At 54.2% G+C, this 24,325-nt stretch overlaps 13 protein-coding genes across 13 annotated transcripts; 7 read left to right on the forward strand and 6 right to left on the reverse strand.

The window, feature by feature from the left end:
- Window positions 1-85: 85 nt before the first annotated feature.
- On the reverse strand, window positions 86-1,253 carry BU26DRAFT_544351 (uncharacterized protein; the record flags this gene model as incomplete). The annotated part of the gene is made up of 1 exon (XM_033831735.1): window positions 86-1,253. Exon 1 carries the CDS (start codon window positions 1,184-1,186, stop codon window positions 86-88), a length of 1,101 nt encoding a protein of 366 aa, XP_033676869.1. The 5' UTR covers window positions 1,187-1,253.
- A 123-nt stretch (window positions 1,254-1,376) lies between these two features.
- BU26DRAFT_495943 (RdRP-domain-containing protein) lies at window positions 1,377-5,923 on the reverse strand (the record flags this gene model as incomplete). Its single annotated transcript, XM_033826236.1, is given in 4 exon segments — window positions 1,377-2,810; window positions 2,862-4,943; window positions 4,955-5,547; window positions 5,598-5,923. 4 exon segments carry the CDS (start codon window positions 5,921-5,923, stop codon window positions 1,567-1,569), a joined length of 4,245 nt encoding a protein of 1,414 aa, XP_033676870.1. The 3' UTR covers window positions 1,377-1,566.
- A 1,852-nt stretch (window positions 5,924-7,775) lies between these two features.
- On the forward strand, window positions 7,776-8,722 carry BU26DRAFT_524992 (uncharacterized protein). The gene has a single exon (XM_033830398.1). The coding sequence runs from the start codon at window positions 7,884-7,886 to the stop codon at window positions 8,664-8,666; it is 783 nt and encodes a 260-aa protein (XP_033676871.1). The 5' UTR covers window positions 7,776-7,883; the 3' UTR covers window positions 8,667-8,722.
- BU26DRAFT_610696 (uncharacterized protein) lies at window positions 8,699-9,382 on the forward strand (the record flags this gene model as incomplete). Its single annotated transcript, XM_033836013.1, has 2 exons — window positions 8,699-8,798; window positions 8,865-9,382. The coding sequence occupies 2 exons, from the start codon at window positions 8,699-8,701 to the stop codon at window positions 9,380-9,382; spliced, it is 618 nt and encodes a 205-aa protein (XP_033676872.1).
- A 39-nt stretch (window positions 9,383-9,421) lies between these two features.
- BU26DRAFT_171706 (uncharacterized protein) lies at window positions 9,422-10,098 on the reverse strand. The gene has a single exon (XM_033820280.1). The coding sequence runs from the start codon at window positions 9,881-9,883 to the stop codon at window positions 9,461-9,463; it is 423 nt and encodes a 140-aa protein (XP_033676873.1). The 5' UTR covers window positions 9,884-10,098; the 3' UTR covers window positions 9,422-9,460.
- On the reverse strand, window positions 9,940-10,549 carry BU26DRAFT_585467 (uncharacterized protein; the record flags this gene model as incomplete). Its single annotated transcript, XM_033834638.1, has 1 exon — window positions 9,940-10,549. Exon 1 carries the CDS (start codon window positions 10,324-10,326, stop codon window positions 9,940-9,942), a length of 387 nt encoding a protein of 128 aa, XP_033676874.1. The 5' UTR covers window positions 10,327-10,549.
- Window positions 10,550-10,880: 331 nt separating this feature from the next.
- BU26DRAFT_409524 (uncharacterized protein) lies at window positions 10,881-11,276 on the forward strand (the record flags this gene model as incomplete). Its single annotated transcript, XM_033822911.1, has 1 exon — window positions 10,881-11,276. A coding segment is annotated over one exon (396 nt), but the record flags the coding sequence as incomplete, so codon positions are not given.
- A 443-nt stretch (window positions 11,277-11,719) lies between these two features.
- Window positions 11,720-12,850, forward strand: BU26DRAFT_511258 (uncharacterized protein; the record flags this gene model as incomplete). The annotated part of the gene is made up of 3 exons (XM_033827280.1): window positions 11,720-12,004; window positions 12,052-12,591; window positions 12,656-12,850. 3 exons carry the CDS (start codon window positions 11,720-11,722, stop codon window positions 12,848-12,850), a joined length of 1,020 nt encoding a protein of 339 aa, XP_033676876.1.
- Window positions 12,851-14,063: 1,213 nt separating this feature from the next.
- On the forward strand, window positions 14,064-15,927 carry BU26DRAFT_535226 (uncharacterized protein; the record flags this gene model as incomplete). Its single annotated transcript, XM_033831260.1, has 4 exons — window positions 14,064-14,342; window positions 14,377-14,698; window positions 14,753-15,509; window positions 15,867-15,927. 4 exons carry the CDS (start codon window positions 14,064-14,066, stop codon window positions 15,925-15,927), a joined length of 1,419 nt encoding a protein of 472 aa, XP_033676877.1.
- Window positions 15,928-16,641: 714 nt separating this feature from the next.
- Window positions 16,642-17,118, reverse strand: BU26DRAFT_535227 (uncharacterized protein; the record flags this gene model as incomplete). The annotated part of the gene is made up of 3 exons (XM_033831261.1): window positions 16,642-16,786; window positions 16,837-16,907; window positions 16,954-17,118. 3 exons carry the CDS (start codon window positions 17,116-17,118, stop codon window positions 16,642-16,644), a joined length of 381 nt encoding a protein of 126 aa, XP_033676878.1.
- A 100-nt stretch (window positions 17,119-17,218) lies between these two features.
- BU26DRAFT_171784 (uncharacterized protein) lies at window positions 17,219-18,258 on the forward strand. Its single transcript, XM_033820281.1, has one exon. It carries the CDS (start codon window positions 17,319-17,321, stop codon window positions 18,012-18,014), a length of 696 nt encoding a protein of 231 aa, XP_033676879.1. The 5' UTR covers window positions 17,219-17,318; the 3' UTR covers window positions 18,015-18,258.
- BU26DRAFT_610702 (uncharacterized protein) lies at window positions 18,049-18,945 on the reverse strand (the record flags this gene model as incomplete). Its single annotated transcript, XM_033836014.1, has 4 exons — window positions 18,049-18,116; window positions 18,183-18,280; window positions 18,344-18,794; window positions 18,861-18,945. The coding sequence occupies 4 exons, from the start codon at window positions 18,943-18,945 to the stop codon at window positions 18,049-18,051; spliced, it is 702 nt and encodes a 233-aa protein (XP_033676880.1).
- Window positions 18,946-19,326: 381 nt separating this feature from the next.
- Window positions 19,327-21,144, forward strand: BU26DRAFT_524997 (uncharacterized protein). The gene has a single exon (XM_033830399.1). The coding sequence runs from the start codon at window positions 19,607-19,609 to the stop codon at window positions 20,957-20,959; it is 1,353 nt and encodes a 450-aa protein (XP_033676881.1). The 5' UTR covers window positions 19,327-19,606; the 3' UTR covers window positions 20,960-21,144.
- Window positions 21,145-24,325: the final 3,181 nt, after the last annotated feature.

Consider the following 24,325-nt stretch of genomic DNA (forward strand, 5'->3'; position numbering starts at 1 on the left):
ATTGAATCTCGGGCATGCACCATCCGCCGCGCACTGCAGTGTTTGCATAATGACCTTCAGAGGGGCGTCTATTGCGGCTGCCTCGTCAGCCCTCCCCACCAGCCCCCCTCTCAAACACCCTCACACTCCCATCCCCCTTAACCAAATACAACAACTCCCTATTCTGCTCCTCCCCCTTCCCCTCGTCCTTTCCACCACCGAACCCCAAATCCACCCAGCTCTCCCTATTCTCCGTCACCCGCAGCACGCCGCTGACATCTCGCGCAACCCCCGTGTCCAGCACCCTCACGCTCAGTATCCGCCGGCTCATATGCGCCATCTTGACCAGGAAGTTGTGCTGCGCGACTTCGAGCGGCTGCGGGGGCGTGCTGAGCGACAGCAGCGGCGTGTCGGCTTGCATGTGGACGAGGATGTGGGAGGCTTGCGTGTGGAGGGTTAGGAGGGTGGATGTCAGCGCGGAGGGAGAGAGGCTTGGGACTGTGGCGAGGAGGATGTCGGGGTTGTCGAGGAGGAGGAGGGTTTTCCTCTTCGTAGATGCGCTGGAGGCGGATTGGATGTGCATGAGGGCAGAGGAGATAGTAGCTTTGAGGTGCGCGAGGTCTGGAGATTTGAGCGTGTAGAGACCTGGTGTACTCGATGGGGAGCCCGCTTGTGATATCGCGGCCGTCGCTGTCATGGTCTGCGCTGCTGCTGCTGCTACTGCTGGAGTACCCGCCAGACCTCTGACCGGTCCTACCCTCCCCGGTGCTGGACCTCTTACAGGCAAACCCGCCCTCCCCACCATCCCAACCGCCTGGCCTTGCGACCCCCGCTCCGCCTCATCCTCCTTCCGCTCAATTGGCGGCGGCGGCGGCAAGAAAAGCGTACTCAACCCATCCACAAACGCAAACCTCGCCTCCCTCCTCAACCTCTCCAAATCCAGCCCCCCGCCTTTCCTCGCCTCTTGTCTCCAGAACTCGTATTCCCTCATCCAAGACACCAACACCACATCCGCTCCGCCATGCTCCTCTTCGTCGCTATCCTGCGTTGTCGTTGTTGGGGGAGAGCTTAGCGCATCGCACAGAAACCGTATGACGAGCCAATTCGCGCTGGCTCCGAGCGTGCTCGTGAGCAGGAGTATCGAGTCATCGCGGGGCAGACGGACGTAGGCCTGGAGGAGGGGTGGTATGCGAGAGGATGGTGGCATGGTGGAGGGGTCTTTGTCAACGCTGGAGAAAATGTTGGATTGGGTATAGCCTGAAATTTCCTTATCGATACGGATGAATGATGGATTTGAATACTCAACTTCACGTCACCGAGCACTCAATTGCGGGAACAGTTTGATATATTTTTTATCATTCTTTCACATTTTTTTGTGCTTTTTCTATCATACTCGCCAGTTGGAAATCATACAGGATATACAAGATATTTTCTAGCCGCTAAGAGAAATCCCGAACGCCATGCTTTTTCGCACAGCCATGAGATTCCAGCGAGCAGATCTCCAAATGGGTCCTCCCATGCTCTATCCCGTAGTATGCGACGGTATCCCTCAAGGGGAGACCAGCCGCAGGTGCCCACCGCCACGGATTACGTGAATCGTATGAGCCGGTCCAAAGCCGAGGGCTTCTTCCGCTTGAAATCAATCGTGACTGCTACCTCATGCTGCTGCTGCGGCTGCGTATTGTTCGTTTCATCCTTTCCGTCCTCCGTGTGGCCACTACCGCTCCCATCCGGGCTGGATGGTGGCCTCGTGGTCACACTTCCGCATTCGTGGATTTCTTCTTTGGTCGCCGCTGGAATCGCATCCTGCTTCCAGCTATACGACGTAGCGACTTGAGATGAGGTAGAGTCGTGGGAAGAGGATGCTTCAGGTGGCGGCCTCTCATCGATAGTCTGGGTCTTGTGGTTGTCGACCGAAGAGGCAGCTGTGCTTGGTTTCGCCTGTTCTGGGATGCTCTGTGCCTCAGGAGCGTTTCCTGGAGTCGCAGGGCCGAAGTCTAACTTCAATAGCTCCCCGTAATGCGTGACACCTTGTGCGGTCTCGATTTCACCCAGGCCGCGCTCAGTCGCGAGTGCAACGTCGGTGTGGTTCTTGTGCTTGTGGCCGACATGCTGCAGAACCACCGGTTGTCGATCGACCTTGCTTCCGACTGCGATCTTGCCTAGCTCATTAACGAACAGCCACGGAAACGACATGAGGGGCATGTGCTCTGGATCCATCTTTCGTACCGGAGCGATCTGACCGGCAACGATCCTCGTCTCCCCGCACTCCTTGAGAGCGGCTGCCATCTCGCGAGCGGTGACAGTATACATGGCGGCGACGAAGGGTGCCATCCGCGCAAAGTCACTAGGATTCGCTCCAGCTGCCCTACAGCATGCCTCGCGAAATTGCGATTTCAGCACTCCGATCGTTCGACCGAACTCCTCTGCGAAGGTGTAGTCACGACTCTCAAGGTTGTGCGAGAGAACAAAGACAGACCAGGTCTCAAACTCAGTTCGGATGGCGTGTTTGGCCATCAAACGCCTCATGGCAGAATCGTACCCAGACTTAACGTTGGCAGCTGCCTCAAGGATAGCTTCGTCTAACTGGAAGGCGTTCAGGATTCGATCGTCGAAAGCATTCTGGTATTGTGGTTTGAAATCGACGAGCTGAACTTGGTCGTACAGCATGCCCAGGATCTTCTTAGACCTGTATATCTGATGCTCGGGTCGATTATTGCTCTCCTGAAAGTGCGGCCATTTGCGCGGTCTCAGCTCTCGGTCCATGATCGCCGGTATCCCGCTCTTCGGATAGTCGACGGCTTGCGAATGCAGTCTAGCCAACTCGAGGCCTGGTTCAAGTCAGTCACTTGGCTCTTCGTTGCAAACAGGGCAATGCTTACACTTCTCATCACGCACACCTTTCTCGTTGTAGTCAGCTTGGGCGAGATGAGCTGTGGCAATACGTCCAAGCGCATCGTTCTTCATGTATGTCACGAAGAAGTTTGTGATGTCCTCCACCGTGATCGGTCTATCCAATTCCGTAGGCTTCTCCGGTGTGAAGTCCATTGGAGGTTCATTGACGGTTTGTGGCAAGAAGTCGCTGTCCCAAAGAACAATATAATCGTCGCCGTCAAGGTCTCCTCCGGAGCACATGTTCGCAATGTCTCGATCGCCGGTTTGTGGAAGTACAACCACGTTCTTCATGTGGTGCAAGGCGGGCACGTCCACCGCACGCACAACACGAACATCGCCCGGATGGAGCGAAGGGTTACGCGCCAGAACACAGATCCCCTCGATGATCTTATAGCGTCCCTTCTTGGTGGGCTCAGATATCTGTAGGAAGATCTCCGGGAGGGTTGCAAGTTTCTCTTCTCGCGTGGCGTCTGGGCGGGATTGAGGATCATCGTAGTGACCTTTAAGCGTCGCTGTTTCGTCAACACATCCCAGAACAAAGGCGCCATCCTCGAGGATAATTCTCGCTTTCTCCTTCAAGAACTTGATATGGTATGCCCGCCACAGCTGGAGTAGCGACATCATGAACGGGTCTTTGGTCTTCATGAACCCGTCCAGTATCATTCCGGCCATGGTTAGCGTCACTTGGTTGAAATCAATATTTCGCTGCAGCTTTTGGAGAGCAACGCTCTCTTCCTTCGTTGCTCGCTCTAGGGAATTGACCATCTCTTGTTGCTTTTTGATAAACATGAAGTCTGGAATGCCGAGGTTGGAGAGAATGATGACAAGCTGGCGATTGAAACATGCCACTGCGAGGGAAGAAGCTCGGATGATCTCTAGGCCGACGTATTGGGCTTCAAACTTGTACTGGCTATCCCGGATCTGGACCACGCTCCCTGTTAGCTTGGGATCGACTGCGAGGACTCCCTTGCAACCACCGAGGCGGAACTGGTAGAGCGAGGGCGGGTCGTCGAAAGGATTCTGAAGGCCCAGCTCCTGTGCGGCCATCTGCGCTAGGAACAGCGACAATTTTCCAACACCATCAGTGAAGGTAAAGCCGTTGCGAACTATGTCGGGAATCATTTCGATCTTGACATTGATGCTCCGAATCGCTCGAGTAGTAGAGAAGCATTGCCCGAAACGGGCACCAAGCTTAGCGGCCGTCTTGATGCGGCTGAAATCCCCCATGGACCGGCGAATGTCGTTTGCCGACTGCGAGGTTGTCGGAGCGTAAAAATATGCACCATGCTCCCGAAACTGCGCGTTCCCGAAAGCAAGAAACTCGTAGTACCGTCCAGCCACTACGATACCGTTGGTCATGGCACGTCGAATTCTCCCAAACACCGCGTCGGACCGGTCGTCGTCTTGATAGTGTATCTTTCCTTCGGTCTTCTCATCGGTAAACTTTACGCGTATAAACCTATCGGCGTCCGCTGCGTGCTTGCGAATGATCCGATTCGACGTCTCCACGACCGGGGTAGCTACGTGGATCATCGTCGGGGTGACGTTAGCCGCGCGTGTGAGCACGCAATAGCTCGGAATTTCCTTGGTAAGGTCTGCCTTGATGCGGATGTTGAAGACTGCCATCGGATCGAAGTACACGTGCTCCTTGTCTGTGACCTTCTCCAAAATATATACAGCATGTGCCGGATCCATTGATGCGAGTCGCTCGAGGAATTCGCGGGTAATGGTATGCTCCTTCAGGAATCCGTTAGATAGGCAGGCCTCGAGTTGGTAGCGAACTGGGAAACTAAGATTGACTTGGCCCATGAGGAGCTCGTTGAAGGCAGACTCTTGGAGAGATGGCTCGAGATGCGGATGGGTACCAGATATCTCCTCTTCCAATAGAGATCCCAGCTGCGAGACAGTCCTCTTCATCAGGCCATACTCTTGAAGACTTTTGATTGCGATTCCATGATCGGCAAGGGCGTTGCTGAATTCGTCGTACTTCTGGCCTTTCAGAGTTGATGGATCGAACGAAATATGGTAAGTTGACCATCGGCCTATGGCAATCAGTGGGCGATCTATTTCTGTCCCGGACGGTTCAACTCACCAATGTCAATGATTAATCCCTCTTTGTGGTTCATCACAGGTGCGGATTCAAGCTGCTTCCTGGTCTCTCTATCCACCACGTCTGTCTGCCGATACCACGAACGGAAGTCGTTCCAAACCCTGTCTTTGCGGCGGCATGTCTTGGAGATCGAAGCGGCCTTGACCTGCATGAAGAACTGCGGCGTTGAGTCGAAAGGTATGATCAAGGCGCATTCACCAGTCTCCTCGTCGGTAACCCTGTAGATGGTTTCGAGAAGAGAGATAGGTAGTCGGAACCTCAACTTCCGAGATTCTCCATCGATCATGAGAGGAAATTGGAAATCGAGCTCTTTGCGGTTCAAGCCAAGCGTCATCCGCACTTCCTTCGGCGCCCTCACGTTCTGCATGACGATCATGGTATTGTCCGCAACCGCCACGCCGAAGTCAATGGAGTTTGCGTAGAAGATGTTGAACTCATTGTATGCTTTTCTCGGGTCGACGGGGCTACGGACAGTGAACAAGCGAGGTACGGCCTCGTCGGCCCTCACACGAGCTGAGCCGACGAAAATGGACTGATTGTGGATGTCGTTATGAGGCGGGGGTCTGAGTATCAAGCATTAATATCATATCAACGTCTGCGACAGAAGACCTACTGGAAGGTAACCCAGGCGCGTGAGGAGCTCTCGGACTCCATCTCAATCCTGACGATAGTACCATAAGGGGATAGGGCGCGGTAAAGATCTCCCGTCCAGAAATCTCGTGGAATGCCTGTGACCCGTACCTTGCCCTCTTGCATGTAGGCCCAATTCTGCCCTCCGTTGCGAAAGATGCCGTGGTCGGGAGTGTTTTGCCTATTGAAGGTTCGACCGAAAGATGCCTGAGAATTCGGTGGCACTTGGAATGGTGCCTTGGGTCCGTATGCTGATGGCGTGCTATATTTCGGTGGTGTAGAGAACCTTTGGAATGATGGGGTCCTCATGTCTGCAGCTGAGCGCTGATGGTTTGGGGTGACGGTGGAATTCGTCAGGGTTAGCCCAGGATTGTGAGAAGAGCTTGGAGTCGCGGTGGCCGATGGAGTGCTGAGTGGCTTGATGACGGGCATGCCCGGGCGGCCCTGCCCATTGGGATTGTCTGACCTCGTGAAGCTACCCGCCGAAGAGCTCCTGCTGCCCCCGCGCCCGCCTCGACCGCGTCGACGATAGCCGTTGGAGTTCTCACGGTCCATGTCGTGACCGCTCGTCTCAGAGCTCAGTTCGGAGTCGTTATCGCGAAAAGGACTTGACAATTGTCGCGGATATGGCTCGTAGGCGTCGAGGGGGGAAGGCGGGGAGCTATCGAAGGCAGAGGCTGGGTTATGTATGGACGCGTCCATTATTCCGTTTGTTGACGTGTTTGCCCCCACGCCAGGGTCGCGTTCGATTAGAAAGCGCCGGAGAAGCAAAGCTTGGAAGCTTGCAAGGCGGTGGAAGCGCGATCGTGGGTGACCGCGTAATGGGGAAATTGCGACAAAGGCAGGTGGAGACGGGCGAAAGAGAAAGGCGCTTTCTCGGGCGTCTTTGCGCCTTTACTCGCGGTGAGAAGTCGGTGGACGGTCGAAGGACAGGTGAGTGTGGTCAATTGGAGCGATGCGGGTGGGTGCATGCGTTGTTGTTTGCTCCGGTCGTGGAAGCCGAGCCGAGAGCAAACGGACGCCCACCTGTCGGCACAGAGATGGAAAAAGCGGAGCTGTCGCAGCTGCTTCAAGTCGTTTGCGATAAGTTTCGGCGCAGAGACTGGGAGAGAAACAGAGGTGGCGGAGCGTGGAGGGCTCCGAGAAGCGGTGAGGAAAGAAGGAGGAACTCGGAAGCGTCCTTGCCAACTGACAAAATGTATAAGGTAAAAGAGATTTGCGTGTAAGGGGTGTATTATAATGGCCTGGGGCTCGGCAGCGACAAGCCGTGGAGACTCGAGACAGCAATGGCTATGTCTTATGTAAATTGAAACACCTGGTGGGTGTAGAGATATACAAGCGGTCGTCTACCGGCCGGTCCCACAACTGCAACGTATCGGGCAGCTGCAGGGAAGGAGCCAAAGGTCAGACGAGAAAGGGAAATTTGGCTTTATCTGAACGAGTATTGTGTAAGGGTGAGGGCGAGGGTGAGGGTGAGGGTGAGGGAAGACAGATGCCAGCACGAGAGAGGTCGGAAACAAGCCAGCCTGTAGTATAGACTACAGTCATCCAAGCATTACCCGTTACCTCGTTCACCGTCTATGCAGGAACCTGTGTACTCAATCAGACCAAGTGACTACCCAACCAAACTGACTGAAGCGTCGTCGCCACAAATTCCCGCATAAGGTTCAGACTCATTACCACGATCCAAAGCTACGAGGAGTCATCACAGCTCAGTAGTCGACTCCTCATACTCCGGGCACTCTTCTGGTACCTGTGGAGAAGTTGCCGGGCGTAAATGGCGTCCCCACAAGCCCGTCCATCTCCAAGTCAGCTTGCTCGGCTTCCTGAAGGCTTCCTGAAGGCTTCCTCTCCGCTTTCTCAATGCCAAACTCTGCTTGAGATCCTGCTCTTGCTCGTTTTCTAGAATGGCAAAGCCGACCGTAGTGTGTCAACGATTAGGGGAGACTGGACGCAGAGCAGAACGCTTCGTTGGCGAGAGATTCTTCGGGGCAGGTCTCGAAGGGGAAACGGGGTTCTTGTTGAAGTTGCGGCTGTGCGCAGCACGCATGTTAGGCGCTTTGTATGAAGGACGCGGCTTAGGGCGTTTGGGAGTCGGCCCGTTTTGATTCTCCAGATCCCTCAAAGCTCCAGGGTCCCAACACCCCTGCTATCCGCACCACCGAAGCTGTTAGCGGATATATAAGGCGTCATAACTAGAAAGAGCAGAAGGATTAGATCCTTTTGCTCCGGAAAGAAGCTATTCGGCCCCCAGTACCTCTCGACACCAATGGCGACTTCGTCTTTGAGCATCCCACCCGCCATCGAGACGGATCCGCTTGACGGCAGATACGGCGAGCTCATCGAGATCAAGAATATCGGGAGCAAAGAGTACATCACGACCGAGTACAGCTTCACCAAGCGCCAGCCTCTTCGCGTCGCTCAGGGTGGCTCAACCGGGTGGCAGTGGGGGCCGCAGCGCCTTCGCAACGAAGCCCTGGTCCTAGACTTCCTTGGCGCCAACACCACCGTCCCAACGCCCAAGCTGTATGAACACGGCTGCGACAGCCGGGGTCGCTATTACGTGACCATGGAGCGCATTCAGGGCACCCCCCTCTCCGAGATTGGCAACCAATGCCGACAGCCAAACGGTGTCCAGCACGTGCGGACGGGGCGATGCCAAGCTTGCCAGCAGATAGCTGACGAAAACGCCGATGCATTCATCCAAAGCAACGTCCTTCCCCAGCTTCGGTCGCTCCAGTCTAACAAGACAGGCTTCGACGGATTCGTCCTGCCACCCCCGCGCATCGTCGAGACGCGCACTCGCGAGAGCTGGCCAGTCAAGACCTCTAAGTCGAAAAAGTACTCTTTGATCCACGGAGACCTTGCACGCCACAATATCATGATGAGTCCAAGTACGCTACAGGTGGAGAAGCTCTTTGACTGGGAGCACGGCGGTTTCTTCCCCCATGAGATGGAGCGGGAGGTGTGGTGCGTTCAAGGGCGTGAGTACTACGACCTGTTCAGGAACGATGAGCTTATCGAGCACGAGATTGCTCTTATTACGCCCTAGTGCACATGTAGCTAGCACAATAGCAAGAGCTCATGGTAAACGGGTATCAATTTGCAGTCGTCAATCTGTGTACAAAAATTCCCAATCTCAAGCTCTCGTGTGCAATCTGCCTTCCTCCGAAACAGACATCGCGTGCGTAACCAGATCCAGCTTTGCGAGCGACCGTCTCAGAACCGCCTCGACACCGTGGCCACGCAGGGCGCGTTCCCGTCCCTCGCCCGAACACGCCCGTCTTCCAGAAGGACTATGACGAGGAGTTCGCCGCGGCGCTGGACTGCACGTTCAGCGCGCTCGCCGTCGAGCAGCTCCTCAGGCGCACCATGTATCGCGAGGCTGCAGACGAGTGGCCCATTGGGCACACGCCGCCCGAGGTGAAGGAGCGACGCCTCGCTGAGCTGAGGGCCCTGGATGAGATGGAAGGGGCGACATCAGACGAGGGCAGCGACAGGGACGATGGCGATGATGCCACTGCCGACGGCAAGGCCCGCGCGGACAAGGCCCGGCCTGCCACGGGGCCGGTCTCCCGGACACAGCCGCAAGAAGCACAAGGGCTTCTGACGCCGCCGCTGTCTGCGCATAGTCCCATGCCGACACTACGGGGGAAGAAGCGACGACGTGGTGAGGAGAAGGACGAGGAGGAATATCCGAAGAAGACTCGAGTCATCTCCACGGCAAGAGCGGACGCTCCAGAGGAAAATAAGCCAAATAGGTCCTAAGGGAAGAGTTAGAAGCGGCACCCCCTCTCCTATCCCATGTTGGACCCTTAGGGAAGTGTTTTCAGGCTACCAAAGCCCTTAAGCCCCTTGCCTATTGATATCCTCCAAGTCGCCTGGTTTGATGTAGCCATTCTCCACGCCTTCAATATTCTCCAAATGGTCATAAACTTCCCAGCCATCTTCTTCTTTCCAATCTTCCTCCTTTCCAGGGAAAGGATTATGCATCGAGGCTAACAGTTGTGCCTCCCTTTCTCCACTAAACAAGGCTTTGTTGTCGCGAGCGGAGCATTCTTGAAGTTCATGTGTGCTTTGCCGTAATGCTTCTCGAACATTACGTTGATGAGAGATGAACGGTACAGTGCCATGGCTCATTCCAGACAGGACATCGAAATGATACGGACGATGCTCATACATCAAGCGTTCTGCAAACGTCCGCTCTTGCAGCACGGGCGCCCAGTCATACAAATAGGCGATTTGAAGGGCGATATGGGTTTGAAGCATATCATTATCGGCGGGGCAATCCAATAGGCTGTCGATCAAAGCGTCTAATAAGCCTGCTATTGGAGGAAAGATGGCGGTGACCAGGGTTTTTGTATTTCTGGGGCATATTCTTCAAGGTTGAAATTCCAGTCTGCAGCTGGAAGGACAGTAGTTGTTGGTCCCGGAGGTTTCGTACTTGGTGGTGGCGGTATAGAGGTGTGCGGGTGAGGCTTAGATAGTTCTGCGTCGTGACTATCTTGAGATGGTGGTGTTAGACGACGCTGTGCGTAATCTACGTTTGCATTTCCAATTTTGCCCTTCTCTTGCGGAACGAGGGTCCATCCATTTTGGATAAGCACCTGTGCAGCTGTCTCAATGTCTGATACAAGTACGTATAAGTCGAACACAACTGTTGGGGCGCCATAGTACGCGACAGCATCCTCGAACCAAACTACGCAAGGCATTCCGTGGTCGTGCTAAACATAGCACGGCTGGTGTCGCGGGTTCGAATTATTGATCGACATCGTGCGGAGAGGATTCCACGGGCGGGGAAGAAACGATTGAAATCTCCTAGCAACGCCGCGAGATAGAGACGATCTGATGTTGTTGTCTTGGTTTTCCCGAAAAATGAGTTCTCGCTGTTTGTGGTGTTTTTGTTGCCTAGTTGTGGCTTGCGGGATGGTGGTACAGTGAAGTTTCGAGCGGGTGGGAACCAGAAGAATCGGGACTAGAGGCGCTTAGAGGTATGAGTCATCAATTCCCGCACGGTGCACGTGACTGCTAGGCCGTGCTTTTAAACACCTTTTCTTTCTTGCAATGGAGCTCGCGACACCTCACTTCTGTCGAGCACACGTCGCAAGCAAAACGCCCGTCCCAACTCTCCTACTACTACTGCAGAGGCCGACCAATTTGTTGCTTTATTCAGGCCTACTTGCCACACTGTCTTCGACGCACTCTTGTCTCGATGTCGACACCTACAGCATTCAATTTCCCGACACCATCGGCGGCAGCAATTGCGGAGGCCTTGCAGAAAGAGCGCGAAGCCGAGACTCCGGAACTGGATTGCTTTGCCTACTTTGAGCACGACTACAAGTACGTATGCGAACAGGAGCACCAGCTGCTTACGCTCGTCCGAGTCGACCGACTCCGAGACACGATCACGGACGCTGAGTATCACGAGATCGAACTCGACTTCTACCGCTCGGTATACGCCCAGATGGTTCACGATAAACTGCTCGGCAAGCACAAGACAGACGGCGAGCTCACGCTAGATGGCCTTCGAGGGATGAAGGCATCATATAGACGAATGCTAGCAGCAAATGGGCTCACTGGCGATGCATTGAGGGAAAAGCGGCTGGAGATTACGAATCAGAAGTACTGGAAACCAGAGGCCGAGCTTCTTCAGCAAAAAGCCTCCTCCGCCAGCATGATAAGCTGGCCGAGCTTGCTAGACAGCATGCGGAGACGAAGGCAAAATCGGGATCGAGGAGAACACCACCCAAGACTACCCGCAGGTCTTCTCGCGTGGCGACACGAACAGCCAATGCCATACAATCGCTTCCAAAGTCAAGATCGAACCCGAAACCAGCAGGTCGCATAACTGGGCGCGTTGCGAAACACAAGGGCAAAGGCGGCCTAAAATCCCGCCACCCCTGAGACTCCCACATACCTTATATTATTATATGCTCCTCTGCACATTCTTCCTTGGCAATAGGATAGGTGGTAGTCGTCCCGTCTAACAACACACTTTGTGAGCTGCACTTATTTCTCGTCATCGACTTAGACCCTTGGTCATCATCTCTTCCACTCGCTCTCCCCTTCCCCCGCCCGTTTACTCTACCCCTACAACTAACAGCCATGGCTACTACTAAAGCTGACGCCGCTCAAGAGACCATTTCGGCCGCTGAGACGACGGACCTCAGTCGCTATGTTCTGATACTCGGCAACTTCACCAATCTACCCGACGTCGCCAAGTTGTCCGAGAACTACAGATATATCTTCACCCCTCCAAAGGAAAGCCACAACTGGAAGGAAGCCATGACCGGCGAGGTCCGCGGCCCCTTTCTAGCTCTGGAATTCGAGAAGGACATGTACAACCCGGACGGCTGGATGATAGGTTCTTCGGACGATACCGACCGATGCGTGTGCAGATTGCTGTGGCTGGCGACAAGTCTGGCATTAGTAGGCAGCACCTTCGAATCGATCTTGACGTGGAATCTACATGGCCGCGTCTTACTCAATTCACCCATCGGAACCCATTGGCCGTTATTGTTCACGGGAAGCGTGGAGACCGCAAAGCTCCTCCTTACCCAGAAAAGGTCCGTCAAGATCGAGACGTTTGCCCCATCACGGTCAACTTCGGCACCTCTAGCTTCCAGGCATGGCGTCTGATCCTCACGTCCCCAGACGAGACGAGAAGCTACCATCAGCGCCTTGAGAAGCACTTCAAGAACTACTTCGACACCATGCCGGTTTTCCCAAGCATTCAACCCCTTTCCGGGCCCGAGACCTTCGCTGTGCGGTTTGGGCAGAATAGTGCAGTATACAAGCGGGAGGGGGAGCTAAGCAAGGGAACAAATGGGACGGTCCATCGGGTGGTGGAGGCGACCTCCAGGAAGATCTATGCTGCAAAGGAACCGTACTATAAGGCGTCCGACTCGGGCACCAGGCTTGTAGAGCGGTTCAAACGTCTGGAGGCAGGGTACGACAAGCTAATAGAGCTTAAGCGCGTAAGTCTATGTCTGCTAATTCACGATTCTCGGCATACTAGTGACCATGCTTCCGCTACCTCAGCCGCACATAGTCGAAGCCGTAGAGCTACTGCTCGTCGCCGACAACAGACAGCTTCCCCCATGGATGATTATGGAGTACATCGAGGACAGCCTGGACAGTGCTCTCACCCACTTCAAAGGCGCCCGGAGCCTCGTCATCGTACCTCAATTCATCGAAGCGGTGGAATTCATGCACGCCAAAAACTGTCGCACATAAGGCCTTCGTCTTTCTTTGCCATTATGTTCAGGCTCATAGAGGCGCTTGCCTCGTGTGTCGCATCCGCGATACCTTCAGTCTCCCGCTAGTGTTCAGCTTCGTCTGTGTGTACCTGCCCTCGCACCCTCAGGGCTTGAATATGTTCTATGATGTTCCTTCTGTGTGTTATTGTTGCCTCCCGCTAGGTTCCTATGTGGCCATGGTGTGTGGTGTGACCTGCCGTCGAACGCAGCCGTAGCAAAAGCAATCGTGATATGGCATCATGAGAGCGATGCTCCACTCGTACAGGCCGCCGAGCCTACTGAGCATGAGAGATCCGCCATGAATCTCCTCAGACCTTGTCGGGTGTGTCGAAGGGGGACCAGTCCTTCTGCATGAGGTTGGGAGGAGCGACAGTGGACGAGGCTGTCTGAGTACTGCTGTATTGTGTGGCATCGATCGTAGCATGCCGGGTGTCTGGGACTCGATTCGCGTGAGAGGTGATGCCGTTCGGCGGGAAATAGTCGCAACAGCCACTGCACTGACCAGCCACACCACTTATGCCGGGTACCACAATACAGAGCCTTCCAGAACGACTGTGGTGTGGCGCATAGCGGTAGGTTACCGTTCTTTATCTTCTTTCCTCCCTCCTTACGTTTACCTTCCTGGCGCTTCTGCACCTGCCACCCTGTCTCGGCGCTATGTCGGTCATCGTTTTCACCCGTAGGATTTGTGGCATTGTTGCCCAGGAGGGCTGACGTTCTGAGCAGCCGACGAAATGGTAACTTGCTGCGTCACAACGGGGGGTGGGGAGGGCGAAGGGGTTGCTTTTGGTCGGACGGGAGCGAGGCCAGGAGATCGTGGGAAAGCGTCGTCTCAGTCGTAATTGAGGGATATCCTTCCACTCGTGGCCAGGCTGCGGAGATATGTTCAGCCGAGATCCGCGCCTCATATTTTCCCGCCGCTTTGAGTCCAGCGCGAACAAGTTCGCCCAACGCTCTCTACCAGGGAGGGCGACCGACCTGTGTGGCGTTGTGGGATCTGCTGGCAGAGCTAAACCTTTTTGAGTGTCTCTTGCAGCATAAGCGAGGCAGCATCTACAGCGAAGAGCAACGCGCCGCATGTTCTTAGGCTTTCCATTCAGCGGTGTGCGCTGGTTCAAGAGCCTCAACCGGCATATACCGAGCGTTAGCCCTTATCACCGTCGAAATATCTTTTGAACATTTCTCTCAGTATGGAATGGGACGAACGAGCAGAGCTTGCACATGACACGCTGTGCGACGAGTGGTTCAGCAAATTCCGAGCACAACGAGGCCCGATTATTGCCAACTGGGTCTCTTCTTTCCGCAGTGGCCATCCAAGCGCGATTGTTGAAGACCACTGTGGTTCCTTCAATTGGAGCTGCCGCGTTCGCTTCAAAGACAGCGTGGAATGGCTAGTACGATTTGCCGTGCCTAGAAGAGTTATGGACGGGGACGAGAAGCTACATCGAGAAGTCGCAGTGATGTGCTTGGTCAGGGAAAAAAACAAAGATCCCGGTGCCCAAGGTTCATGCTTGGGGACTGTCGAAAGACAATGCTCTAGGGTTAGGGCCCTTTATCATGATGGAATACATTCCGGGCGGCGAATGCCTCGGTCATCTTTGGCGAGAGGGGCCTAAGGAACGGATACTAAGATCCGATATCAGCGAACGGGACCTGCGCACTGTGTATCGCCAGATAGCGGATTTCTATCTCGAACTTTCAAAGTTAGAGTTTCCCAATGTTGGGTCTCTATCTATCAGGGACGATCAAAGTATCCACTCGGACTTGGGGCCGCTAACGCTTAAGATGCAAGAAATAGAGGCACATGGAGGAGTTAAAGTTGGAGGTATTGTAAAATCCAGTATCTGGCTCATTTACGTGCTAACCTAAATCTAACAAGGCAATCACTCGACAACATTTCCATCCGCGAGAGGATACTTCGACTACGTCGCTAAGCAAGATATGGAACATTTGTGCGGGCAGCCCAGCTCAGTCGACAACGCTGATGATGCTCGGGCCAAATACAGGTTCCGCCATCAGGTTAAGGCCATCATTCCACGCTTTACCGCCGACGAGTATAACCGGACCGGCTTCAGACTAATATGCGATGATTTTCGCTACGGGAACATGATTGTCAACAACGCAAGAGATCTTAAGATAATCGCGGTGATAGACTGGGAGTGGGCATACGCAGCGCCGTACCAGATGTTTTGCTCAGCGCCACGATGGCTTCTAATAAAGAACCCAATCTTCTGGGCAGCACCCAACGGTTCTGAATTTCATCGATACAACGCATGCCTAGAAATTTTTCTCGACGAGCTTAAACGGGAGGAGAGCGAAAGAAACAAGGTTACGCCGCAGCTTGGACTTCAGGATGGACTTTCTGACCTTATGCGGAAGTCTATGAGCGACGGTAAGTTCTGGTTCCACGAATTGATATATGACTGTTTCACAGCTGCCGACAACTCAGCCTGGAAGGCCATTTGCGATATCTACCCTAACACCGATGAGCTCGCCCCTATCTCAGAGCCGGAGCTTGATAGGTTCGTTGGAAAGAAAATGAAGCAATTGGCGGCGTATAGGGCGGACTGGGGCGCGATAAAGGCAAGGATCGATCGCGAACAGGCTGAATTGAATGAAAAGATGCAACAGATGGCGTTCGAGGATTTGGAAGCTAGCGAATGCAGTACGGAGCAAGTCGGGCTTGCGACGAGGAACGGAGACGTGGTCGAGAATTGGAAGGTCGGAGGCGTCGATGAGGGGTAAAGGGAGACGGGAAGCGACCCATTTGGGATAATATCTAACGTTGGTTCAGTGGTGTTGCCTTCCTTGCTAGTCATGCAAACTTCGATCATCGACGGCGGTGACACTTTTTCCGATCAATCATGCCACTGGACAATACGACCCTACCAAGCGACCTCGATATTATCAAGCTGTGCGTGAGCACAGCGCCATTTGCTGGGACCCCTTATGGAAATCGACTCGTCGCGATATCGAAGAGGCTGGTCGTGAAGTTTGGGATTGGCGTCAAAAAGCAGGAAACCGACAATCAGGATTATGCACGCCGACATGTGAATAGTGCCATACTATACATCCCACGTATCTTTCGATTCTTCGAAGTAACACATCCAACTTTCACAGTCGGATATCTTGTCATGGAGTGTATAACCGGAACCAACCTTCAAGACGTAGATCTTGCTTGTCGACCAGAGGTTGTGGAACGTACCATCGAAGCGATACAGCACCTGAGATCGATCCCCATTCCTCAATCCCAAGGCCCCGGGCCTGCCGGCGGTTCACCTGCACAAGGATACTTATGGTCTGAAGATGGAGCGGGATATGCCTTTAAGGGTATTCAGGACATGGAGAATTGGATAAATGAGAGGCTTGACGTTGTCAATGAACCCCACGTGTCTTTACATCAATATGTCCTTGGCATGTGCCATATGGACCTTGTAAGACGGAACATCTTCCTCCTCCCCAATTCTGCAATATGTTTTGTCGACTGGGCATTTGCTGGATTCTTTCCACGGATCTTTGAGGTCCATGTTTACCGAGAACTACGTGTTCAAGATGAGCTTTGGTTCGATCAGCTGTTAGAACGTCTGCCAAGCCCAAATGAGGATGACGAAAGAATTATGAGTCGACTAGGCATACCAGCATTTGTAGACATGAAATACGCGTAAGTCATACTACTTCATTACTTCGAAAGCTAACAATCACAGAGTTACAGCTAGAAATGGGAACGCTACTCTGAAGAGCGCTACTTTGCCGACGCCATGAGCAAGTTCAATAGAAGGAACCTTCTAGCGTTTTCAGAGGAATAGGAGAGGTGTTCTTCGAATAATTGAACTGAAGTGCAGGCACTAGCTGGGTTTCAATGTCATTTGCATCCACCCATCCCCGGGCGGCAAGACCTCGAAGTACAGCGAGACTGGCAGGGTGATTAGCGGGGCTTTGCTGTCTAGAAATTGATGCTCGTACACCCAGTGCCTGCAACCGACTCCACCTGCAGTCATATTATATCGGTGCCAACCTTTGGAGCTTATTTCTTGCTCGATTTGTGCCACAGCCAGGCCATTGACTGCTGGGAAGTCCCACCATCGTACAGCCGTTCGAGACTCTGTAGCTGCGTCGAGTGACTTCGTACACTCCTTGGACCACACTAGGACGAGGGTCTGTCTTCATATTGATCTGCACTGATCCTGAACCATTCAGAAGTAAATAAATAGTCCAATGGTTTTGACTCAAGTCTCCGTTGGGCATGACGGGCCCTAGTTTCAACTGTCTACGCAGACCAGACGGAGAACCCCTTCTACGAAATCTCAGATTGATAAATAGAAGAGTCAACAAGCACAGCGGCGAGGTCGAATACTATGTTCGGTAGAAGAATTGGGATCCTGCCCACCAGGAATGGGTCCCTATGTCATGTCTGAAATCCGCGAACGACCTCCGCCTGGATTACGATGAGCGCTTTCCTCCAACTCCCAGAGGAATTCAAGAAAATCGAACGAGCGACACGCAAATGGGCCAAAAAGACTGAGAAGGTAATGCGCAATCCAGTCCGGCAGCCTGCGAGGAGACCGAGAGCGGTGTCAACTCTCCCAGGAAGCTCCTCATCAGATTCAGACACCAACGAGGTCATACCCACCCGGCAAAACACCAGGTTGGCTGACAGATTAAATCAACGAGGAATTCGTACGACCAACAATGAGCCCCCAAATGACCGGGTACCATCAACAGGTCCAGATCAGGAAATACATCATGAACAACCACCGGCGGACGACCGCGATGGCCGGGAAAATCCGACACTACTAGGTGGCCAACATTCCACGGCAGTACGGAACCCGGACGACAATCCGAACGGCCGGCAAACTCGGACCCGTCGCACCCAGGCAAACCCGACGATGGAAACACCCCCGTCGCGTCGAGACTCTGAGGATCTCTCGGACAACTCCTCACACAGCCTGGCAAACTCAATGAACGAAGCATCCCCGCCACATCCCAACTCTGGAATCCATAGCTGCGCGAAATGCGCAAGTTCCTACACAAAACCGACAGTTCTCAACAACCAGAAGAAGAGACGCCCGCACCCTACCAGCGATCACAGTACGGACGAATACCTGGCCAGGACCGTTGGTGGTTTCGTGGATGAATCATGACGAGGCAGACCCTCCGCAACCATTCCGAACCCACTCACCGGAAGTCGCAGCCACACTGATGGACACCCAGCCCCAGGACAATAAGTCGAAGGACAATAGCGTCTAGCGGTGTAAGTGTCGGTAGTGTGGCTGATAGGGGCGTGGCGGAGGGTTTTGTGGTTAGCGTACATGGGGCGGAGGTGTGAGTAGGAGAGGCAGAAATCGGTTTTGCGGAAGATGGGGGTGGGCTTGGAGCGGTGGGGGACGGTGGTGGAGAGATAGGTGGGCTGGATGGATTGCGATTGTCTGTGTTATTAGTATGCAGAGAGGATACGAGGAGAGACACATACACGCTTTCCTGCCGGAATCGTCCACGCCCGTACAAGATGATAGCTAGTTGGAGCAGCGGCGTCATAACATGCAAGCACCACGCGTTCTCATCCATGGTGTGCTCCTTGCACGGATGGGTCCCCTGAAACACGGCTTTGACGCGATCTAGCGCCAGCGCGGCATCCGCATCCTCCTCCTCTTCGTCATCATAATATGCCGCATCCTCAATCGGATCGAACAGCAGCGACGCCTTGTACGTCGGATCCCGCTCCAGCGCATCCCTCACACAAGCCGGAATGTATTCTGTTTCCAGCCGATGCCGGAGACGGTTCCTGTAGTGTCCGAATACGTGGCGCAACAGCCGCAGGAACGCATTCGCCCGCCGCAGCCAGTGGGTGGAGGAATATGGGCGGGTGTGCGGTTTGGAGCTGGGTGATTTGACGCTGCGGGGAGGATGATCGCGAGGCGCTACTGCGCATGCTGAGCGTCGTCTTCTCCGTCAGGCTCGTCACACTCGTCACGCTGCCCACCACCGACGCGCTTTGGGTGGGCGTAATGGGCTCGTCGCAGTCAACGCGGGGCCGTTTGGAGGGAACGGGTTGTGTGGGCGTGGTCGCTCCATGGGGTCGCTGTGTCGGCGGCGCTTGGGCGGGCGCGGGTGCGAAAAGGCGGCCTCAGCGTCGCTTTCGGGGTTCGCAGAGTCGCGCAGCCATGCGTTGATGCGCTCCGCGGCGACCCAGGACGGGGGGCGAACAGAGGCGGACGCGCCGCACGCCGATCCACGTATGCGACGCGGTCGTTGTTATAGAGGAGAGGAGCCATGGCCCCCGTTTCGTAAAAGCCAACTAATACGCCAAGCCGCCAACGATCCAAAATGTATTCAGGCGGGTCTAACGTTCATCCTGTCTTCTGGAAGCAGTCCAAAGGAAGATGGTGGGTGATCTCCCAACTCTAAGCATGTTATAATAAAGTATAGAGGCGTAATAAGACCCCATTTGTACTAGTCCCGAATTGGCAAAGCGCTATCCCGACATCGTACTACCAATGTTGCTCCAGGGCGGAGCTAGCTCGCGCTCTTCACCCCCCACGATCAACCAGGCCTTCATCACTTAGTCGATTAACCAGTACAGACCCAGCGCGGCACCCGGTCGAGTAGCCATTGGGGACTGCATCCGGTGAAATGTCGTTTGCTACCTACCCTCCCGACCCGAAGCCCGACCCGAAGCATATCAAGCAAGGTACAATGCGTCTTCAATTCAACACTCACCTACCGTTTGCGCAATATGGGCTCGTCAACTCGATCTCTCTACTGCGAAGATCCGCAGGCAAATCATCAATCCGCCTTAGATCCTTTGTCTGCCTTCAAGGAGACCCAACAAACAAAAGACAATCTTCCACCACACCAACGGCTACTCTCAGACGAAGAGCTTGCTCTTACAAATAAAAAACCACAATTACCAACAAACAAGACACTAAGCTCTATATCTGGCCCATCCTCCACCGGCATCCATGGGCACCACATACCGGACACAGATCCTTGTTTCATAGCGGAACTGTGGGACGCAGTGCTTCGCGACATGGATACCGCGCCGTTGTCAACCCAAGACCTCACCACCATCACGAACTCTCCACATGCATTCGGCATTCCAAGCGACATTTCCGACATAAACTACGAGACTCTGCGCACCACCATCCTGTTCCCCGACGATCCACTAGGCTCCAACACCAACGAGCAGCGCTATGCAACATACCAGGAGCAATTCCCCCACCTGCACGTATGGCTCGACCCCGCCTCTTCAGCGGAGATTCTCCCAGCGCTCAAGGCTATATTTAGCACGACAGTGGCAGACATGAAAGCCTATGCGTTTGAGGTCTTGTTTCGGGCCGGCGAATCCTATATCCAGGACCAGAGCTCAGGCATCAGACGGGTTGCAGAGGAGACGCTGAAGTTCGGGCCGAAACGTGCTGGCAGTGGACATGTTGTGTCGAACGACGCAGACAGGATGGTGCAGCCGCCGAAAATTCTCGGTCATCAGATACCGCCTGTCAGCGGCAGGCTATCCCGGGCCGTGACCAGTGTGTTCTCTCCCAGCAAGAAGAAGCATGCGTCCAGCGCAAATATCAATACCCAGGCCGACGGCATCCGCATCTTCTGCGTCTACTACCTGGCCCATATCTCGAACAAGCCGTTCGCTTTCCAGCGCAACCTTCCGACATGGACTCCAAAGGATCCGCGATTCACTCCCTATCTTTCTATCTACGTCGATCGCGAGCCGGACAACTTCTACACCATGGATGAGCTGAAGATTGCTTCAACCGTTATGGTATACAACCAATGGTTGTTGCGCGAACGTGCAGCGAAGAAGAAAAATTTCCACGACAACGCACATCAACTCCCACTCTGTCACTGGAGCATCAAGATCTCGTCCTTTGACTGGGGTCTGTACGTCACGAGGCCTTCCAGCATGAAAGAGTGGAAGGGATCAAAGGTTCAGGAAGTTTATTGTCGTCGCCTTGAACTACAGACGCTCCAGTTCCTGATGGCTACTATCAACGACATCCACTTCTGGGCACTGACTAAGTATACGCCGGCATGCAAGGAGCTTATTGGAGCTATGATGGGTACGGACTTGTGAAGGGAGTGCAGCCGGGACGCCAGATGGCCAAGGAAAGCACGGTGGCGTTATTGAGAGTTGGGAATCGGTATCAGGCTCATGGGGTTTGCACCGGTCTTGCAGGGAAACTCTGCATCTGTGAACGGAGGTTATTAGTCTAAAACTCCACCCTTCCTCTAGCTGTAGATGCAGGAGTTCCAGTGCACCAGATTTAGAATTGCGAACTCGTTCATTTCGTGGCTGATAACTGGGTGATTAGTAAAATAGCCCTAATCCCGTCCAGCCGGTAGACTTGCCTCTCGACACGGAAGGGAAGCTCCAACCGTTGGGATGCGAACAGGGTGGCCCAGCGAACACGACGACTTCACCCCGTTCCGTTATTATAGCTGCAATCCGGACACACCCCACCATTGCCCCTCTGCAGCACGACACTGTCACCGTCAGCAAACGTAGCTCAACGCCGCCGCGTTGCCGATGCTCGATTCAAACATGTCCAGGAACCGGTATTCTTTGTCGCTCTCCAGCCAGGCACACTGCCTTGCACCAGCCGGACCGACATACCTTTGCCCTCTGCGTATACTTCGTACCGGCCAGGTATAAGTGCTCTGCTCATCAACCTCACCAACAATGTCATCAGGTTCACGACACCAGAATCCAGTAGCCCGATCCAGGTCCTTAGTGTATCTATTACCCATCTTTCTAGTCATGGAGCCTCTTTCACACGTCTTCTCCAGCAAGCGCTACATACTGCTTTTCTCGAATGTATAACAGACAGGCACACTCGTGTACACCGCAGTCGCTGCGCGAAAATGCTTTGCAACGCGTTAGTAGGAGAGCTCGGTCAGACACAGAAAGGTTGCTGCTGCAAAACGCATAAGCAAGGAGCGTCGTGCCCGAAAAGCCGATGCAAAATCCACCGCAGATCGCGCCGGCGAGAAGCGCCGACAACGGATCATGGACCGTTCACCAGCAGAGCACCCACATCGCGCGCCCTGATCGGCTCACATCCGCATCGAGAACCCTAAGCAACGGCTCGCACCGGCGTCGAGAACCTACGTCGCGCGCCTTGACCTTAACGATTCACATCCGCGTCGGGAACCGATGTCGCATAGTCTGGGCTCAACGGTTGACACGCTGCCACCGAAATCGTCACCACGCCCTCTAGGTCAGTGGCAGGCATGCTGCATCGACGGTCGACTTCGCGCGGCATTCCGGTCACCAGCGGACCACGTCGCCAGGCATCTGGATCATCCGATTGATTGCCCGCCTTCGGCCACCCACTCCACCCATCATTTCGGTCGGCGGTCGATAGCCCGCCTTCGTCAATACATGCTGTGAGGCTTCAGGTCACCGATGAGCAACCCTATTCATGCAGCCAGGCTTCGGCGCTGCTCCCTCCCGGATCTGCGGCCCCGGTCGAACACAAATATCGCCCCGTTAGTGCTTCGAGCTATCAGGTCATACGGGAATGGCGGTATCGGCTCTGGTGGAGATGCTTGTACTATATCACGGAGCTTCAAGCGGTAAAGCCGTATGCGGCAACCGCTTCGGGATCGTCGATGGGAACGGTGGCGCGCGTTTCTACTTGCGACTGGCCGCATATGGCTGTTATAGAGGTTTGTCGCGGCATAGCCTTCTCTCCCGACCCGCCGAATCGCGTTCTTCGGATTTTTCCACCGCCAATCTCCACTCGCTCGGAGCTTGCATTCCGCTAGGATGGCCGTGCTTGCTCTTGGAGAGCACCGAGCATTCACCGTTACTAGAATTTTCACCGGTTTGACTCGCACTGGAGAAAGACCGAGGCGATTCTCGTCGCTCCCCATCATGTGCCTCAAATGGGTGAAAGCTCCTCTACGACGTCCTGTCTGCCGGAGCACCTGACTGCGTCTTCAGCCTGCCGCACGAACGGGCCGCCTACCTACTTTCACTCGATCTGTGAACATTCCCCGGGCGTCGCACGAAGCCACGCTACGGGGAAATCTTTGCCACATACTGTAGGAAACGTGATCTGACCATGACCTCGACTCGATCACGAGACGCGGATTTTTGCGAAGCCTCTCCCACCTCGCCCCCCGAAACCCCTCCGGGCCCTAACCACATTCCTTAACATTCGAAACGGTGCTAAGACGGATGGATGGACAGGAAAAATCTGTAACCGATCTTTCGGGGCGTGCTTCTCGAGCGCAATAAGGCTCTAGAACGTCATCGACACATTCCGATGGTGGATCACGGTACGCCGGAGGAAATCCAGCCCACAGGTCGGTCGTCGCAAGATAGCGTCCAGCCACTTTCAAGACTAGAGATCGAGGTGCGATGAAGAGATCGACCCACTTGCCTTTGAGAGCAATGAACTGGTACAAAAGAGGCTGTACAAACCACTTGTATCACAGCACTACATTCCATTCGATTGAAGACGGCGTAAGAATTCTCACAGCTTAGCGGCCAGACTTGCCAGGCGACCCCGCACCGAGGCTTTACGTGGCAAACGGAGATGCAACAACGGCCGCAGCCAAAAGCCCCTCCTCAACTTATCCCACTCCTCGTCTGCAACTGGCGACCGCAACGTCGCACCCAATTCTGGCAACGTATTTTCCCGGAATTTCGCCTCTCTGGCTCCCACTCCATTCCATGACTCCGATTAGAAGGCTTTTTCATGTCGTGGTTGAGATGCCCGCACAAAGAATGGATTGGAAGTTGCTATCCAGGTCTTTGTCGAAACCAACTTCGGGACTGAGAGACTCTGCTCGCGATATGGATCCTGCGGAGACGTCGAACCAAAAACCACGTCCTCAGCCAACACTCAGTCGACCATCTGGTCCTCCGTCCTCGTACGGACCGAGGAGTGAATCAAATTTTGGGCACTAGTACAGCGACCCTCGCAACGACGTCTATCAACTCTTTCCCTTAGCCTCTCGTCTTCCGATTACATATTCGGACATGTATCTGCAAGGCTGCGCTCCGCTGATCGTACGACCCAAAGCACGTGGGACGAGATGATTCCCTCTCATCCAAAAGTCTACTAAAGGCCGAGCGTCCAAGCTCCGTGTACTAACCGCCGAACGAGACTGAAAACCACTGGAGAAACTTGGAAAGCCATCAGTCCACACTCTCCGGACTCTTCGGAATAGGATTCATGCCGTCGAAAAGGAAGCAGAGTACGACGTTGGTCTGATACGTTGACAAACGTGAGCGTCCTCCCGATTTCGAGCTCGGACGTCTTTCCCATCGTCGCTCAAAGCGAGTTCTATAGCGTCAAGAGCGACTTCTACGACTCGTACCACGCGCGAGTTCAAAACCGATATCGCTCGGGCGTTACAATCAACAACTCTGTCAACATACCTGGGTTTAGCATACAGCCACAAATCATCTGGGAGCGCCCCGTCTAAA

This window comes from Trematosphaeria pertusa (genome assembly GCF_010094035.1).
Source record: "Trematosphaeria pertusa strain CBS 122368 unplaced genomic scaffold BU26scaffold_22, whole genome shotgun sequence".
Lineage (NCBI taxonomy): Eukaryota > Fungi > Ascomycota > Dothideomycetes > Pleosporales > Trematosphaeriaceae > Trematosphaeria > Trematosphaeria pertusa.